Source organism: Anomaloglossus baeobatrachus, chromosome 12, assembly GCF_048569485.1.
Source record: "Anomaloglossus baeobatrachus isolate aAnoBae1 chromosome 12, aAnoBae1.hap1, whole genome shotgun sequence".
NCBI classification, from domain to species: domain Eukaryota; kingdom Metazoa; phylum Chordata; class Amphibia; order Anura; family Aromobatidae; genus Anomaloglossus; species Anomaloglossus baeobatrachus.
The window spans coordinates 41772123-41791214 of NC_134364.1; the positions used below are offsets into that span (position 1 = coordinate 41772123).

At 52.5% G+C, this 19092-nt stretch overlaps 1 protein-coding gene across 1 annotated transcript in view; it reads right to left on the reverse strand.

Annotated features, from left to right (window-relative positions):
- The window catches only part of CDAN1 (codanin 1), a 207687-nt gene extending 191038 nt beyond the window's left edge, over positions 1–16649 (reverse strand). Inside the window, exon 1 of the mRNA XM_075330481.1 lies at positions 16539–16649. Coding sequence (XP_075186596.1) covers positions 16539–16610 — 72 coding nt within the window. The 5' untranslated portion in view covers positions 16611–16649. The remainder of the gene's footprint in view (positions 1–16538) is intronic.
- Between the last annotated feature and the right edge of the window lie 2443 nt (positions 16650–19092).

Genomic DNA, 19092 nt, shown 5'->3' on the forward strand with positions numbered 1-19092 from the left:
CTTAAAGAAGAGCTTGCAGCCCGTAGTGAATGCTGTTTGTCTAGCGGCAGCTTCACTATCGCTGAGAGAGTAAGAAACTCTATGCCTAGATATGTTATCGATAGGGTCGGGGTCGGATCTGACTTTAAAAAGTTGATGATCCACCCAAAACTCTAGAGAGTCTCCAGCGCAACGTTCGGGCAGTGTTGGCATGTTTCCTAAGAGAGTGCCTTGACAAGTAGATCGTCTAAATACGGGACCACAGAGTGACCCTGAGAGTGCAGGACTGTGACTACTGCTGCCCTGACCTTGGCGAAGACCAGTTGGACTGTCGCTAGCCGGAAGGTAGAGCTACGCACAGAGGGTGTTCGTCTCCCATAACGAAGCGTAGAAACGCTAGTGCTCTGGATCAATCGGCACGTGTGGATAAGCATCCTTGATGCCTAATGATGCTAGGAAATATCCTTGGGACCTTGAGGCGATGACATGGCGGAGGGATTCCATCCGGAACCGCCTGGTGTCCACGAGCTTGCTGAGCATTTTTAGATCCAGAACGGGACGGAACGGCCCGTTGTTATAGGTACCGCAAAGAATTTGGGGTAAAAACCGTGACCTTGTTCCTGAAGAGGAACGGGGGTCATCACTCTTTCTGCCTATAGAGTGCACCCTGTTTGCAGAAGAGCAGCGGCCCGGCCGGGAGGTGGAGAAATTCTGAAGAATCGAGTTGGAGGACGAGAAGTGAGCTCTATCCTGTACCCGTGAGACAGAATGTCTCACACTCAATGGTCATTGACCTATGGCAGCTAAATATCGCCAAGGCGGGAGAGCCTGCTACCGACCGAGGCCGCAAGTCATGAGGAAGCCGCCTTGGAAGCGGGTTTTCAGACTGTCGCTTTTTTGGGCGAGACTGAGCCCGCTAAGAATCTTAGCTCCTCTGATCCTTTTGAGTCCACATTGGACGAGGAAAAATGGGACCTGCCCGAGCCTCGAAAAGGCCGAAAACCCCGACTGCCTCTTGCTCTGTTGGGGTTTGTTGTGTCCGGGCTGAGGAAAGGATGAATCCTTACCCCTGGACTGTTTGATGGTTACATCCAACGCTCACCAAACAGTCGGTCAGCAGAAAAAGGCAACTGGTTAGGCAACCTTTTTTGGAAGCAGAATCTGCCTTCCATTCACTTAACGAGCAGACCAGGCTCTGCTTAAAAACACGGAGTAGCGGAGGCTACCGCCGCACGGTTCGCAGAGTCCAGGACAACCTGAATCGCGTAAGAAACAAATGCAGACATTTGAGAGGTTAAGGATGCCACCTGCGGCACAGATGTACGTGTAACCGTGTCAATCTGTGTAAGACAAGCTGAAATAGCTTGGAGTGCCCCAAGGGAGAGAATGCCGGAGCCAACGGTGCGCCGACAGCCTCATAGATGGCTTTCGACCAGAGATCCATCTGTCTGTCAGTGGCATCTTTGAGTTTGCAGTTCCATCTCCCACTGCAACTATGGATCTAGCTACAAGCCTGGAGATTGGAGGATGCCGCTCGGGACATTGGGTCCAGTCCTTGACCAAGTCAGGGGACAGGGATAACGTGTATCCTAAGCCGTTTGGAGAAGCGCATATCTGGATAAGCGTGGTGTTCCTGGACTGCCTCTCTGAAGGCAGAGTGGTCCAGAAAAATACGTGAAGCTGACTCCTCCACTGGAGGAGCTGTGAGAAATAACCCACATTCTATAGATGGACGCTATAAGATTATTTACTATGGCGTCACAATCAGGTGTATCCAGATTGAGAGCGGTCTCAGGATCAGAATCCTGAGCCGCTACTTCCGCCTCATTACACAGCGAGTCCTTCTGTTAGGACCCTGATGAAACCGAGGCCGCTCATAGCGAGCCCACTTAGGCTGTCTGGGACTGACGTCCGTGCAGAGCCGTGACTCTGGGATGCGTGTGACATTCCCGGAGCTGTTAGTTATTCACACTGAGGGGGGCCATGGATCAATGATTCAACAGTGCCCATATTGTGAGAGACATGTCCGGACTGCTAGGCTTCTAGTATCATAGCCATAGTCTCAGAAAAACTGTCAGTAAATACTGCAGACACCGTCCTCATCCCCTGGCCATTAGTGCATACAATGGGAGTCTATGTAACCTGCCGGCCGTATAGCCGTACATGCTGTACCAGCTGTATAGAAAAAACATGTGGTTCTGCACCTTTGTTTTACACAGAGAATATGCTGATAACTCCTCCGCATAATCCAGGAGGGTATATACAACGTGCGACCAAACAGTGCAATGTATATAGTACAAGCATATCTATAAGTGCACTTCTGCACTAGTGGGGTTAGCACCACAGGTGCTGCTTAACGCCTGTTACAGCGATTGTGTGACTATCAGAATGCCAGGGTCTTCCACACTTGTCTCTGTATCGTACAGAAACTGACACTAATGGCTGCCGGTGTCCTTGTAGAGAAGGAAGCCGTGGGCGTGCCTGAGAAAGTGCGGGAATCCGGATTCACAGTGCACACAGTGAGAGGGGTGGAGTATGCAAAACATACTCCAGCTCTCAGCTCTGCTCTATGCAGCGTCACGCCCCTACCCTGACTGTCAGGGCTGTGGGCGGTAACGAAGGGAGACTAGGCCCAGAAGCCGGGGACTCGAGTTAACAGCGCGGCCGCCGTAAAAGCGCGGGCCGCGCTGAAGTCCCCGGCGCACCACAAGTGTCAGCCGCGCCGCAGTTCCAGCGGCCGGCGCGACCGATTCATAGAAGTGGCCAGCGTCCCGCCCCTCTCCTGACTGGCAGGTCTGGGGGCGGGAACGAACGGAAGCAGGCCGCAAAAGCCGGGGACTCTAGTTATCAGCGCGGCCGCCGTAAAAGCGCGGGCCGCGCTGAAGTCCCCGGCGCACCACAAGTGCCAGCCGCGCCGCTGCCAGCGGCCGGCGCGATCGATTCCTGGAAGTGGCCAGCGTCCCGCCCCTCTCCTGACTGGCAGGTCTGGGGGCGGGAACGAACGGAAGCAGGCCGCAAAAGCCGGGGACTCTAGTTATCAGCGCGGCCGCCGTAAAAGCGCAGGCCGCGCTGAAGTCCCCGGCGCACTACAAGTGCCAGCCGCGCCGCAGTCCCAGCGGCCGGCGCGACCAATTCCCATAAGTGAGCCTGCTTCAGCAAAGCTGAATGAGGCCATGGCACAGGCGCCGCAGCGCTGATGTCCCCCGGCGCACTACAACACCCAGCATGCTGCGGTGTGAGCGCCAAATGCACGGGGACACAGAGTACCTTGAGGAAGCAGGGCCATGTCCCTGATGTACTCCGCTCCATCCAGCATCTTCTCCAGGGGCTGTAGATGGAGCACGGTCTCAGTGCCTGGAGACCGGTAAATCCCACTTCACCCAGAGCCCTGTAAAAAGGGATGGGGAAGGAATCAGCATGTGGGCTCCTGCCGCCGTACCCGCAATGGGTACCTCAACCTTACAAACACCTCCGACATACAGTGGGGTGAGAAGGGAGCATGCTGGGGACACTATATGTGTCCTCTTTTCTTCCATCCGACATAGTCAGCAGCTGCTGCTGACTAAAAAGTGGAGCTATGCGTGGATGTGTTGCCTCCTTCGCACAAAGCACAAAACTGGTGAGCCAGTGATCCCACTGGGGGTGTATAGCCAGAAGGGGAGGGGCCTTACACTTTTAAGTGTAATACTTTGTGTGGCCTCCAGAGGCAATAGCTATACACCCAATTGTCTGGGTCTCCCAATGGAGCGACAAAGAAATTGGCAATGCAAATGGCCAGGGAGAAAACCCTTGAGCCAAGCACCACGCTAAGAATATCTTCCACGTCCTGTGATAGATCTTAGCTGAGGATGGTTTTCTAGCCTGTCTCATTGTGGCAACAACTTCATGAGATAAACCTGAGGCCGCTAGGATCCAGGACTCAATGGCCACACAGTCAGGTTCAGGGCCGCAGAATTCAGATGGAAAAACGGCCCTTGAGACAGCAAATCTGGACGGTCTGGTAGTGTCCACGGTTGGCCTACCGTGAGATGCCACAGATCCGGGTACCACGACCTTCTTGGCCAATCTGGAGCGACGAGTATGGCTCGATGGCAGTCGGACTTGATTTTCCGGAGAACTCTGGGTAACAATGCTAGAGGTGGGAACACATAGGGGAGTCGGAATTGCGACCAATCCTGAACCAAGGCGTCTGCCGCCAGCGCTCGGTGATCGTGAGACCGTGCCATGAAAACTGGGACCTTGTTGTTGTGCCGTGACGCCATCAGATCGACGTCCGGCGTCCCCCAGCGGCAACAGATCTGCTGAAACACGTCCGGGTGAAGGGACCATTCTCCTGCGTCCATGCCCTGGCGACTGAGAAAGTCTGCTTCCCAGTTTTCCACGCCTGGGATGTGAACTGCGGATATGGTGGACGCTCTGCTTTCCACCCACGTCAAAATCCGCTGGACTTCTTGAAAAGCTTGGCGACTGCGTGTTCCCCCTTGGTGGTTGATGTACGCCACCGCCGTGGAATTGTCCGACTGAATCCGAATCTGCTTGCCTTCCAGCCATTGTTGGAAGGCTCGCAGGGCAAGATAGATTGCTCTGATTTCCAGAACATTGATCTGCAGGGTGGACTCTTCCTGAGTCCACGTCCCCTGAGCCCTGTGGTGGAGAAACACCGCTCCCCACCCTGATAGGCTCGCATCCGTCGTGACCACTGCCCAGGACGGGGGAAGGAACGACTTTCCCTGTGACAATGAGGTGGGGAGAAGCCACCAACGCAGAGAGTCCTTGGCAGTCTGAGAGAGGGAGACAGTCCTGTCGAGGGACGTCGATTTCCCATCCCATTGGCGTAGAATGTCCCATTGTAGAGGGCGCAGATGAAACTGCGCGAACGGGACTGCCTCCATTGCTGCTACCATCTTTCCTAGGAAATGCATGAGGCGCCTCAGTGAGTGCGACTGGCTCTGAAGGAGAGATTGCACTCCAGTCCGTAGCGAGCACTGCTTGTCCAGTGGAAGCCTCACTATCGCTGAGAGAGTATGAAACTCCATGCCAAGATAAGTCAGAGATTGGGTCGGGGTTAGATGAGACTTTGGAAAGTTGATAATCCACCCGAAACTCTGGAGAGTGTCTAGTGCCACCTTCAGACTGTGTTGGCATGCCTCTTGAGAGGGTGCCTTTATAAGCAGGTCGTCTAGATACGGGATGACCGAGTGACCCTGCGAGTGCAGAACAGCTACTACTGCTGCCATGACTTTGGTGAAGACCCGGGGGGCTGTTGCCAGACCGAAAGGTAACGCTACGAACTGTAGGTGTTCGTCGTGTATGACGAAGCGTAGGAAACGCTGATGCTCTGGTGCAATCGGCACGTGGAGATACGCATCTTTGATATCTATTGATGCTAGAAAATCTCCTTGAGACATTGAGGCTATGACGGAGCGTAGGGATTCCATCCGGAACCTCCTGACTTTTACGTGTCTGTTGAGCAACTTTAGATCCAGGACGGGTCGATACGATCCGTCCTTTTTTGGGACCACAAACAGATTGGAGTAAAAACCGTGACCTTGTTCCTGAAGAGGGACGGAGGTCACCACTCCTTCCGCCTTTAGAGCGGCCACCGCCTGCAACAGAGCATCGGCTCGGTCTGGTGGTGGAGAAGTTCTGAAGAAACGAGTTGGCGGACGAGAACTGAACTCTATCCTGTACCCGTGAGACAGAATATCCCTCACCCAACGGTCTTTGACGCGTGACAGCCAAATGTCGCCAAAGTGGGAAAGCCTCCCACCGACCGCGGGTGTGGGAATCGGAGACCGCAAGTCAGGAGGACGCCGTCTTGGCAACGGTTCCTCCGGCTGTCCTTTTTGGGCGTGACTGAGACCTCCAAGAATCTGAGCGTCTCTGGTCTTTTTGAGTCTTTTTTGACGAGGCGAATTGGGACCTGCCCGGTCCTCGAAAGGACCGATAACCAGACTGACCCTTCCTCTGTTGGGGTTTGTTTTGTCTGTGTTGCGGTAAGGATGAGTCCTTACCCTTGGAGTGTTTGATGATTTCATCCAAACGCTCTCCAAACAATCGGTCACGAGAAAAAGGCAAATTGGTTAAGCACTTCTTGGAATGAGAATCTGCTTTCCAATGTCTCAACCACAGGGCCCTACGCAAAACAACGGAGTTGGCTGACGCCACTGCCGTGCGGCTTGTAGCGTCAAGAACAGCATTAATCGCGTACGACGCGAATGCCGCCATTTGCGAGGTCAATGGTGCTACCTGCGGGGCAAATGCACGTGTGACTGAGTCGACTCGCGCAAGCCCGGCTGAGATAGCTTGGAGTGCCCATACGGCCGCAAAAGAAGGCGCTAATGACGCTCCAATCGCTTCATAGATGGATTTCAGCCAGAGCTCCATCTGCCTGTCAGTGGCATCTTTAAGTGCCGCTCCATCTTCAACTGCAACCAAGGATCTAGCTGCAAGCCTGGAAATTGGAGGATCCACTTTTGGACACTGGGTCCAACCCTTGACCACCTCAGGGGGAAAAGGGTAGCGTGTATCTTTAAGCCGTTTAGGAAAACGCCTTTCAGGATAAGCGTGGGGTTTCTGGATTGCGTCTCTAAAGTCAGCGTGGTCCAGAAAAGTGCTTAATGTACGCTTAGGGTATCTGAAATGGATTCTCTCGTGCTGCGAAGCTGACTCCTCTACAAGAGGAGCTGGTGGGGAAATATTTAACATCTTATTGATGTTAAATATAAGATCATTAACTATGGCGTCACCATCTGGTGTATCTAGATTGAGAGCGGTCCCAGGATCAGAATCCTGATCAGTTACGTCCGCCTCATCACCCATAGATTCATCTCGCTGGGATCCTGACCATTGAGATGAATGTGAAGGCCCGTCATAGCGAGCCCGCTTAGGCTGCCCGGGGCCATCGTCCGAGTCAGAGTCTTCACCCTGAGGTGTATATGCCCGTCCCGGAGCTTGGAGGTAATTCAGCTGAGGGGGACCAGGGGGCAATGATTGCACAGTGTCCGTGGCCTGAAGTACAGGCCTAGCTCGCAATGTGTCAAGAATTTGTGACATAGTGAGAGACATTCTGTCAGCAAAAGCTGCAAACTCAGTTCCTGTCACCTGGACAGCATTCACAGGTGGTACACCCTGGGTCACGTCCAGCAGAGGTCCCGGCTGTGCAAGCGCCGCAGGGGCCGAGCACTGCACACAATGGGGGTCCGTGGAGCCTGCCGGTACAAAAGTCCCACATGCGGTGCAGGAAGCATATAATGTCTGTGCCTTGGCACCCTTGCGTTTTACGGACGACATGCTGCTGGCTCTCTGCAATGTGAGAGAGTCTATAGCCAAAGGGCGACCAGCGCTATGTAATACCAAGTATTTGTAGAAACAAAATACTAAGAATACTACTGGCACAAGAGGGGGTGAGCCCTGAGGGCTGCTTACCGCCCGCTGAATAGCGGGTAAGAGGCGCAGAATTCCTTGTCTGGGTCTCCCCGGCTCCCCTCTGCAGCTCAGCGTGTCAGCAGGAATGGCTGCCGGCGTCTGTGGAGAGGGGCGGTCCGTGGGAGTTCCCAAACAAAAGTGCGGGAAACAGTGTCCCCCCTGTGCCGATTGTGAGGGCTGGAGTATGTAAAAACGACTCCAGCCCTCGGCGCTGATGCACTGGCCAGCGTCCCGCCCCTCTCCTGACTGGCAGGTCTGGGGGCGGGAACGAACGGAAGCAGGCCGCAAAAGCCGGGGACTCGAGTTATCAGCGCGGCCGCCGTAAAAGCGCGGGCCGCGCTGAAGTCCCCGGCGCACCACAAGTGCCAGCCGCGCCGCAGTCCCAGCGGCCGGCGCGACCGATTCCCAGAAGTGGCCAGCGTCCCGCCCCTCTCCTGACTGGCAGGTCTGGGGGCGGGAACGAACGGAAGCAGGCCGCAAAAGCCGGGGACTCGAGTTATCAGCGCGGCCGCCGTAAAAGCGCGGGCCGCGCTGAAGTCCCCGGCGCACCACAAGTGCCAGCCGCGCCGCAGTCCCAGCGGCCGGCGCGACCGATTCCCAGAAGTGTGCCTGCTTCAGCGAAGCTGAATGAGGCCATGGCACAAGCGCCGTAGCGCTGATGTCCCCCGGCGCACTACAACACCCAGCATGCTGCGGTGTGAGCGCCAAATGCACGGGGACACAGAGTACCTTGAGGAAGCAGGGCCATGTCCCTGATGTACTCCGCTCCATCCAGCATCTTCTCCAGGGGCTGTAGATGGAGCACGGTCTCAGTGCCTGGAGACCAGTAAATCCCACTTCACCCAGAGCCCTGTAAAAAGGGATGGGGAAGGAATCAGCATGTGGGCTCCTGCCGCCGTACCCGCAATGGGTACCTCAACCTTACAAACACCTCCGACATACAGTGGGGTGAGAAGGGAGCATGCTGGGAGCCCTGTATGGGCCCTCTTTTCTTCCATCCGACATAGTCAGCAGCTGCTGCTGACTAAAAACAATGGAGCTATGCGTGCGTGTCTGACCTCCTGCGCACAAAGCTAAAACTGAGGAATCCGTACTCCTACGGGAGGGTGTATAGCCAGAAGGGGAGGGGCCTTACACTTTTAAGTGTAGTTCTTTGTGCGGCCTCCAGAGGCAGTAGCTATACACCCACTGTCTGGGTCTCCCAATTAGGAGCGAAAAAGAAAACGTTGATCGCATGCACGTCCTGTTGTTCATTGTTCCCGTGGCAGCACACATCGCTCCGTGTGACACGCCGGGAACAATGAACACAGCTTACCTGCGTCCCGCGGCTCCCGCCGGCAATGTTGAAGGAAGGAGGTGGGCGGGATGTTTACGTCCCGCTCATCTCCGCCCCTCCGCTTCTATTGGGCAGCCGCTGTGTGACGTCACTGTGACGCAGAACGTCCCTCCCCCTTCAAGAAGAGGATGTTCGCCGCCCACAGCGAGGTCGTATGGAAGGTAAGTACGTGTGACGGGGGGTTACAGGATTGTACGCCCGTGCCGCACAAACGATGGGGGCGGCTGCGATCGCAAATGCGATCGTACGTTTAATTAAAATGTGTAAAGCAGCCTTAAGAGCCGGGGAGCCGACCAGAGCCAGCGGCGGGCCCGGGAGCCGACCAGAGCCAGCGGCGGGCCCGGGAGCCGACCAGAGCCAGCGGCGGGCCCGGGAGCCGACCAGAGCCAGCGGCGGGCCCGGGAGCCGACCAGAGCCAGCGGCGGGCCCGGGAGCCGACCAGAGCCAGCGGCGGGCCCGGGAGCCGACCAGAGCCAGCGGCGGGCCCGGGAGCCGACCAGAGCCAGCGGCGGGCCCGGGAGCCGACCAGAGCCAGCGGCGGGCCCGGGAGCCGACCAGAGCCAGCGGCGGGCCCGGGAGCCGACCAGAGCCAGCGGCGGGCCCGGGAGCCGACCATTTTTTTTACATGAAAAACACTCTTTTTGGATGAGGTTTAAAGGTATATGGACACGTTTAAGATTTGGTACAGAGATTTCACACTGTTTCTACATTTCTTGGCTGGAAAAACGCAGAGGCAAAAACTTGTGTTTTTGGCGAGTTTACGGTGCGTTTTTGGTGTCGATTTTTTCCATTCAATAGAACGGATGAACCTGCAGCAAAAATGCTACTAGAATTGACATGTGGCAGATTTAAATCTGCACCAAATCTGTAAGGAGAAAATACTGAATGTGTACATGACATGTCAGGATTCTCATTCACTTCCCCGGTGTCAGGATTCCCTTCAGATTTTGTGACAAACCTGCACTCAAAAACGCATAAAAAAAAACACGTGTGCACACAGCGTAACAGTAAAATTTATCATCCAGCGAGATACATTTGGAGCCACTCTGCCTAGTATTGCTGCTCATTCCAAATCACTATGTTGAAAAGTTAAAAAAATAAATAGAATTGGGCAAGATTTTCAATAGTGTTTAGGCTTAGTCACCTTTGGCAGGTGCTAAGGACTGAACAAATAAGAGATGCCTGTAGAAATACAAAAGTAGAAGAAAATGCAAAAGTGTACATATATGGAGAGAAAAAAAATATAACATGAACAGATCTTATTTAGCTCAAATAAAAAAAACCTGTACTAGATAAAGTCAGTTGTGACACATGGGAGTAGAGACAGCAGCTGCCAGGATCTTGTGTGATCTTAAAGGGAACCTGTCATCAGAAATTTCGCCCAAAAGCTAAAAGATTCCCCCTCTGCAGCTCCTGGGCTGCATTCTAGGAAGGTCCCTGTTATTATTGTGCCCCATGTGAGACCAAAATAAAGCCTTTATAAAGTTCTACCTTTTTGTATGCAGCTTCTGTAAATCTGACACGGGGGCGGGCTCTCTGCCGTCCGTTATTCTGCCTCCTGGTCCTGTATGCCGCCCCCATCGCTCCTTTCCATATCTGATGCACCGCCCACTGCTCCAGCCATCCACGCGCATGCCCAGTGCCAGTCTCACAGGACTGAGCAGTGTGACCGCTGGTGACGTGTGCGCAGGCAAGTGATTATGGGCGGGACTGTGACTGTTATCAGCAAGTACCCGCCCATAATCTCGTGAGCGCGCAAACCTCTCCAGCATTCACACTGAGCTCAGTGTAGATGCTAGACTGTATGGGCTGCTTCCAGGGATGACGTCCCTTTGTCATGTGATAGTATTTTGAACACGCCCCTATCACATGACAAAGGGACGTCATCCCTGGAAGCAGCCCATACAGTCTAGCATCTACACTGAGCTCAGTGTGACCGCTGGAGAGGTTTGCGCGCTCACGAGATTATGGGCGGGTACTTGCTGATAACAATCACAGCCCCGCTCATAATCACTTGCCTGCGCACACGTCACCAGCGGTCACACTGCTCAGTCCTGTGAGACTGGCACTGGGCATGCGTGGGGATGGCTGGAGCAGTGGGCGGTGCATCAGATATGGAAAGGAGCGATGGGGGCGGCATACAGGACCAGGAGGCAGAATAACGGACGGCAGAGAGCCCGCCCCCGTGACAGATTTACAGAAGCTGCATACAAAAAGGTAGAACTTTATAAAGGCTTTATTTTGGTCTCACATGGGGCACAATAATAACAGGGACCTTCCTAGAATGCAGCCCAGGAGCTGCAGAGGGGGAATCTTTTAGCTTTTGGGCGAAATTTCTGATGACAGGTTCCCTTTAAGGCTGTGTGCACAGTGTGTTTTTATGGCGTTCTTGATGCCTTTTTGAGTGCAGATTTGTCACAAAACTGCAAAAAATCCTGATGCCAGTAGAGTCAATGAGAATCCTGATGTTTCATGCACACGCTGAGTATTTTCTCCTTGCAAATTTGGTGCAAAAAGTAATCCACAGCATGTCAATTCTTTCAGTGTTTTTGCAGCTGCGTTTTTCCTGCCAAGAGATGCAGAAATTTCTATAACCATAGACTCAATGTGTGCACAGACATTTAAAGCTCCAATCACCTAAAAGTTTCCCCCTCTGCAGCTCCAGTGCTGCATTCTAGCAATGTTCCTGTTTTTATTGTGCCCCCTGTGAGACCAAAATAAAGACTTTATAAAGTCTTACCTTTTCGTATGGCAATCTTTTTTTATAGTCACGGGGGCGGGCTTTCTGGCGTCCGTTATTCTCCCTCCTGGTCCTTTATGCCGTCCCCCATCGCTCCTTTGCATAGCTGATCACGCTGCCCAGTGCTCCAGCGGTCCCCGCGCATGCCCAGTGCCAGTCTCACGGGACTGAGCACAGTGTGACCGCTGGTGACGTGTGCGCAGGCAAGAGATTATGGGCGGCGCAGTGATTGTCATCAGCAAGTACCCGCCCATAATCTCGTGTCCGCGCTTTCCCCTCTGCCTCCACCGTTCTGCGCAAGCAATGGCCATATGGTCCCACGTCACCTCCCATCTATTTCCTGCTCCAGGGAAAGTTGGGTAAGAGGTGACGTGGGGTCATATGGCCAGCGCTTGCGCAGAACGGTGGAGGCAGAGGGGAAAGCGTGGGCACGAGATTATGGGCGGGTACTTGCTGATGACAATCACAGCGCCGCCCATAATCTCTTGCCTGCGCACACATCACCAGCGGTCACACTGTGCTCAGTCCCGTGAGACTGGCACTGGGCATGTGCGGGGACCGCTGGAGCACTGGGCAGCGTCATCAGCTATGCAAAGGAGCGATGAGGGACGGCATAAAGGACCAGGAGGGAGAATAATGGACGCCAGAAAGCCCGCCCCCGTGACTATAAAAAAGATTGCCATACGAAAAGGTAAGACTTTATAAAGTCTTTATTTTGGTCTCACAGGGGGCACAATAACAACAGGAACCTTGCTAGAATGCAGCACTGGAGCTGCAGAGGGGGAAACTTTTAGGTTTTGGGCGAAATTTCTGCTGACAGGTTCCCTTTAAAATTAAAACTACTCAAACCAACCCACCTGAGTATAACCAGTCAGCTATATGGGCATGTACATGGCAGTGTAAGGAAATCACATACATAGGAACAAATACTACTCAACATCCCAATTCACCAAATACCAATTAAGCCAATAGAACTTCGGTGTGTGCACCGTACACCAACAGCGAGTTCTGAAAATAAGACAGGGTCTTATGTTATTTTTGGCTCCAATAGATGCGCTAGGGCTTATTTTCAGAGGATTTTTTTTTATTGGCGTCAGTGATTGCGTTACCCGGTAATGTCAAATGAATATTCACCCCTTTCCCCTGCGGGAACGATTGGGTGCAGTCACACTGCCGTTATTATGCCCGAGGATCGCATTGCAATCCTCGTACTGGCTGGCGACTCTCCTCACCAGGGCGTGACAGCTGCATAGATATACATGCTGTCAGGAGAGCTGCCGGTCCTTGCTGTCTGACTGCACCCAATCACTGACACAGAGTGTGGAAGGGATGAATATTCATTTGGCATACGTTTCTGGGGCTTACAGCACAACGTAAGCAGCAACAGTAACATACCCTGAAAGGGTTGCACAAGCCAGATTTCAGGATACTATTAGTATGACTGACTGCAACTAGGGCTTATTTTTTGAGTAGGGCTTATATTTTAAGCGTAGTCCAAAAAGCCTGAAAAATCCTGCTAGTGTTTATTTTCAGGATAGGTTTAATTTTCGGGAAAACATGGCATGGCATGAGAATAATATTGAAATACAGGTTGCATTTAGGGTAACCATTACATTGAATTAGGAATAAGCAATGGAGCATGGGGGACCAAAATTTTGTAAAAGCATTATTAGCAGTCTTGAAAAGTCAGGAACCCCCAAAATAAATGTAGTGTTGATAAAGTACGGTAGTTGTGGTGACTTGCAGTAGGATGCAGAGGGGATTGTGTTCTATGATCATCTTAATAAATTCCTGTATAAAGAATAGCTGACATTAAATTCTACCAGAGACAGAGCCAATAGTTTCTCCATATATTGGGCCATTGCAATTTCCGAAAACCACCCCGTCATAGATCTAAGGCCCGTTTCACACGTCAGTGAAAAACAGTGACGTTTGTCACTGGCGTGTAAAACACGGCTCCGTTATCCGTGGCCCGTGATTGCACTTAGAAATCAACTCACCTGCGCCCGCTCCCGCTGTCCATGGTGCTGATCGCTCCCGCGACGCAGCATCCGGCCGGCGGTGACCCCCGCAGCAGCTGCTTCCGGGTCGGCTGTGTTGCGCATAATGAACATGCGCGACAGTAATCAGCCGGCTTAGAAGCAGCAGGGAGGACGGCTGCAGAGGACATCGCTGGACGCCGGGTGAGTTAAAATGTTTATTATTTTAAATGCACGTTTTTTTCTGGCACGTGTTTCACGGACCACACCACTGCGTGGTCCGTGGAACATCAGTGATGCCAGAAAAAAATGGACATGTCTCCGTACAGCAATCACGCACACGCGGGTACGCTGCACGGAGACACGTGCAGTGAAAAATCACTGACGTGTGAGCAGACCCATTCATTATAATGGGTCTGCGTATGTCCGTGATTCTGGTACGTTTAAAAAAAAGCACAAACGTACCAGAATCACTGACGTGTGAAAGGGGCCTAAAGGTAGGGGGGAGGCAGAAGGGCTCCAATACCAGGGAATAATTGTTTTGGCTGCCTGAAGATGACGTAATAGGGATTTTCTATAACGTAGTCTGGACATAGGTAACATGCAACAGTATAGCTGCTGGTTCTGTCAAAAGCACAATCCCCGTGAATATGTCATTGCTCCCCTATCTCCCCCGCATTGTCAGCACAGATCTGAAACAATTTACAAAAGAAACCCGAAACTGCCTGGATATAAGTTTATAACTGGTTTAATGCTCTTTATTGGAAATTACTGATGTGTGATAGGTTAAAGAATTTTAAAAAAAAAGTCTATTGTTCTGTTGTAAATTTGTGTTAAAATTAGTTTTGCCCACACCTTACAAAAGGTTGTAGTAATAGCTGACATATCTGTAACCAAATACTCAACTTGTGCCACATTGCCTAATCTGGCAGCGACTTCAATGACTTCAGCTGAGGTGAGGTCACCAGAGGTCAGTTCACCTAAGGTCACACCTGGAACACCGTGGGAACCCCAGCTGTAACCTCAAGTGAACTCACTGCTCAATCACGTTTTCTAATGTGTCCACGCACTGCGACCTCAGATGTAACAGAGCCGGGATCGTCGTGCGATCTTGTGCGGATTATGTTGAACCTGTAGAGGTGTTTTGGGGATTAATAAATTGGAGAGAGGATTGGTTTTTGTTTTAAAAAAAAAAGATTTTTCTCTGTTTTGTGTTTATTTCTTTTGACTTACAGGGTTAGTAATGGGGGGGGGGGGGGGGGGGTGTCTAAGACTCCTTCCCAGTACTAACCTCAGGCTTGATGACAGTTGTTATTTTTTGACAAATTACGGCTGTCATTAATCCCTTACTTTACCCCGATTGCAACGGGGATGAGCCGGGTAAAACAACGGAATTGGCACATCTAATTGATGCAACAATTCTGATGCGCTGCACGCATTTATTTTTAGGCTAGGGGGCCCCCAATAACCATGGGCTTTCCCAGCCTGAAAATACCTGAGCCCAGCAGTCCCATTTATCTTGGCTAAATATCAAAAATTGGGGGAAACCACGCATCTTTTTTTTTTTTTTTTAAATATTTAAATAATTTAAAAAAGCTGCATGGGGGTCCATCGTATTTTAATACCCAGTCAATATAACGTGCACATTTGGGGACTGGTGGTCTACTTTATATGTGTTAGGTATCAAAATACGGGGGACCCTATCACATTTTTTCTGAGTATATTTACACTCCACAACCAATCACAGATGCCGGCAGTCTGACTGCAACCAATCACAGACACTGTCACAGAGGGTGGGTGGGGGAAGCAGTTAACATGGATGACAGTTATTTATATTCCCTGAGCAAAGACAGGGATCGGCCATCAGTGTCGTCACACCGGTCTGCCTCTGATCTGTGTACCCTGCCTGGGCAAGGACAGGGACCGGCCATCAGCTGCAGTGTCATCACACCGGTCTGCCTCTGATCTGTGTACCCTGCCAGGGCAAGGACAGGGACCGTCCATCAGCTGCAGTGTCATCACACCGGTCTGCCTCTAATCTGTGTACCCTACCAGGGCAAGGACAGGGACCGTCCATCAGCTGCAGTGTCACACCGGTCTGCCTCTAATCTGTGTACCCTACCAGGGCAAGGACAGGGACCGTCCATCAGCTGCAGTGTCGTCACACCGGTCTGCCTCTGATCTGTGTACCTTGCCTGGGCAAGGACAGGGACCGGCCATCAGCTGCAGTGTCACACCGGTCTGCCTCTGATCTGTGTACCCTGCCAGGGCAAGGACAGGGACCGTCCATCAGCTGCAGTGTCATCACACCGGTCTGCCTCTAATCTGTGTACCCTACCAGGGCAAGGACAGGGACCGTCCATCAGCTGCAGTGTCACACCGGTCTGCCTCTGATCTGTGTACCTTGCCTGGGCAAGGACAGGGACCGGCCATCAGCTGCAGCGTTGTCACAGTGGACCAGCCTTTGGGGAACGCAGTGAGGGAGCAGAGAGTTCGGCTCCCCAGATACAGGGGGTACCTGGAAACTTTGGGGGACACCACTACCCGGTCCATAAGTTTTAGTCGCCTTAAGCACCAGGGCCACACTGCAGGATACACGAAATGCTGTGCAATCATCAGCTGCAGTGTCGTCACAGTGGGCCAGCCTTTGGGGACCACAGTGGCAGTGAGGGAGCGATAGCTCGGCCCCCCCGGATACAGGGGGCTACCTGGAAACTTTGGGGGACACCACTATCTGGTCTATAATAGTTTTGGCCAATGAGCACCTGTAACCCCTGCACTCACTATAGTTACCCCCTCATTTTGTGCCTGCTGCCATGGTAACCGTCACCAAGGAGATGCAGCCCCACAGGCCACAGATGAGGTGAGGACACCCATAGCATCTTACATTGGGGGCTCCACTTGGCAAGTCGCCCCCATGGCACACAAGTGTCAGCCCCTACAGTGGGCACAGGAGGCGGCATAGAGGTCTAGAGAACGGCAGACGGCACCAAGTCCTGAGGTAAAACTCTCTCCACGGCTGCGTCCACCGTACACAGGCCACACATGACGGCGGCCGTGTACCGGGGTCACCCACCTCCGTCACCCAGCGCAGCACCGCGTCCGCCGCCACCCGCTCCTGCAGCAGCAGCTCCAGCACCGCCGCCATTCCGTGCTCCGCGCGCCAGCCGCTGGACCTCTGACGTCACTCACGGGGCGGAGTTAGGTACACGTGGATGGAGACGGGAAGGGGCGGGGCGACAGGGAGTATGCCTCCACACGGGGCGGGGCTTCATGAAAAACCTTGTTTTCCTCTGGTCTGGTGAGGGATGGAAGGCACAGGGCAAGTGTGACCGCTGCAGCCTATTGCTGTCCGCTGAGCGTCGTGCAATGTGAGAGCTGCAGCCAATCCACAGACACTGATAAGCAGCAGCGCTCACACGTCCCGCAGACGTCTAATGGAAGTGTGACTGCTGCAGCCCATCAGTGTCCACTGCTTGCGAGCTGCAGCCCATCAGTGTCCATAGATTGAGAGCTGCAGCCCATCAGTGTCCACTGCTTGCGAGCTGCAGCCCATCAGTGTCCACTGCTTGCGAGCTGCAGCCCATCAGTGTCCATAGATTGAGAGCTGCAGCCCATCAGTGTCCACTGCTTGCGAGCTGCAGCCCATCAGTGTCCATAGATTGAGAGCTGCAGCCCATCAGTGTCCACTGCTTGCGAGCTGCAGCCCATCAGTGTCCATAGATTGAGAGCTGCAGCCCATCAGTGTCCACTGCTTGCGAGCTGCAGCCCATCAGTGTCCACTGCTTGCGAGCTGCAGCCCATCAGTGTCCATAGATTGAGAGCTGCAGCCAAGAACACGCAGCTGAGGAAGGAGAATCTAAGTTTATTTATTTATTTATTTAACAGAAGAGATTTCAGCATTTAAGATGAAGTCCCAGCCTGATCCCTTAATGATCAGAAGAAAACAGGACGGAGACGTATTCTCCTTCAGAAAATCTTTCCAACTTATTGAAAGGCTCATTTAGGCTATGTGCGCACTAGAAAAGTGCCTTTTCTCAAGAAAATTTCTTGAGAAACTTCTGGCAGTTGAAGATTACCGCACCTGCAGCAAAAATCCGCACCAAAACCGTGAGGAAAACGCATGCGGTTTTTCCGCAGGTTGGTCCCTACCGTTTTTTATGCTGTAACTGCGATAAATAATATAGATGATAGATAGATAGACAGATAATGGATAGAGGGATGGAGGAATGAATAGATAGATAAGATGAGAAAGACCTATATAATGTCCCACCCCCTGCATATTCTAAGCTGGCACCCTTTAGTGACTTTCATGTGGCAGTAAAGGGTGCTTAGCCTTGTATTTAGCCAATAAATAATAATAATTAAAAAACGACGTGAGGTCCCCCCCCATCTTTTGTAGCCAGCTAGGGTAAAGCAGACGGCTGCAGCCTGCAGACCACAGCTGGCAGCGTCACCTTGGCTGATAATCCAAAACAGAGCGCTGTTATTTTGCATTAAATAAATAATTTAAAACAAAAAAACGTGGAGTCTCCCCCAAATTGGATCACCAGCCAAGGTAAAGCAGACAGCTGTGGTCTAGTATTCTCAGACTAGGGAGGTCCACCATTATTGGACACCCCCCAGCTTAAAAAATAACAGGCCACAGCCGCCCCAGAAGTGGCACATCCATTAGATGTGCCAATCCTGGCGCTTTGCCCCCAACTCATCCCGTTGCTCTGGTGCGGTGGCAAACGGGGTAATATATGGGGTTGATGCCAGATGTGTTATGTCACCTGGCATCAAGCCCTGTGGTTTGCGATGTCAAGCGTCTATCAGATACCTGACATCACCAACCCAGTCAGTAAGAAATAAAACTTTTTTTGTTGTCTATTTTTTATTTGAAAAAACACTCCCCAAAACATTTCCTCTTTCACCAATTTATTGAAAAGAACAATCAAATCCAGGTCCATCGTAATCCAATAAGGGGATCCCACGACGATCCATACCATAGTCACTGTCCCAGTCAATGAAGAACAGAATATTCCCCATTGGCTGGGAGAGTAGTGCAGTGACCTGAGCTAACATCAATAGGTCAGCCCAGGTCACTGCAGGGGATGACGAGCGCTGCTGTCAGGAGGTTAGATGAGATCATTACCTGCTGTGACGATCTCCTGCTCTCCTGACGTAAGCACTGTCACTGCCTTCTATGCCCGCCGCATTCTCAGCGAAGAATCGCGGGAGCCCGTGGCATCACCGCTAGAGACAGTCTCGGGCCGCCCGCGAGACGTGACGTGAGAACGTCGTGGGCAATGGAAGGCAGTGACAGCGCTGACGTCAGGAGTACAGGAGATCGTCACAGCAGGTATTGATCTCATCTAACCTCCTGCCAGCAGCGCTCGTCATCCCCGCGGCTGCCAGCACTGCAGTGTGAGAAGCTGCTGATACTGCGGGCAGACACAGACACTACAGTGCAGGGCAGGCAGCGGCGGGGCTGAAGCGGGACACAGACTGCACGGGCACCCAACGGAGGTCACACAGAAGTGCTTCTGTGCGGCGTCCAGGGAATGTTGTGTGTGTTTACTCTGCTCTACTTCCTCTTCTGTCATAATGACATCACTTCCTGCAAAACCGCAGGCAGCGATGAGCAT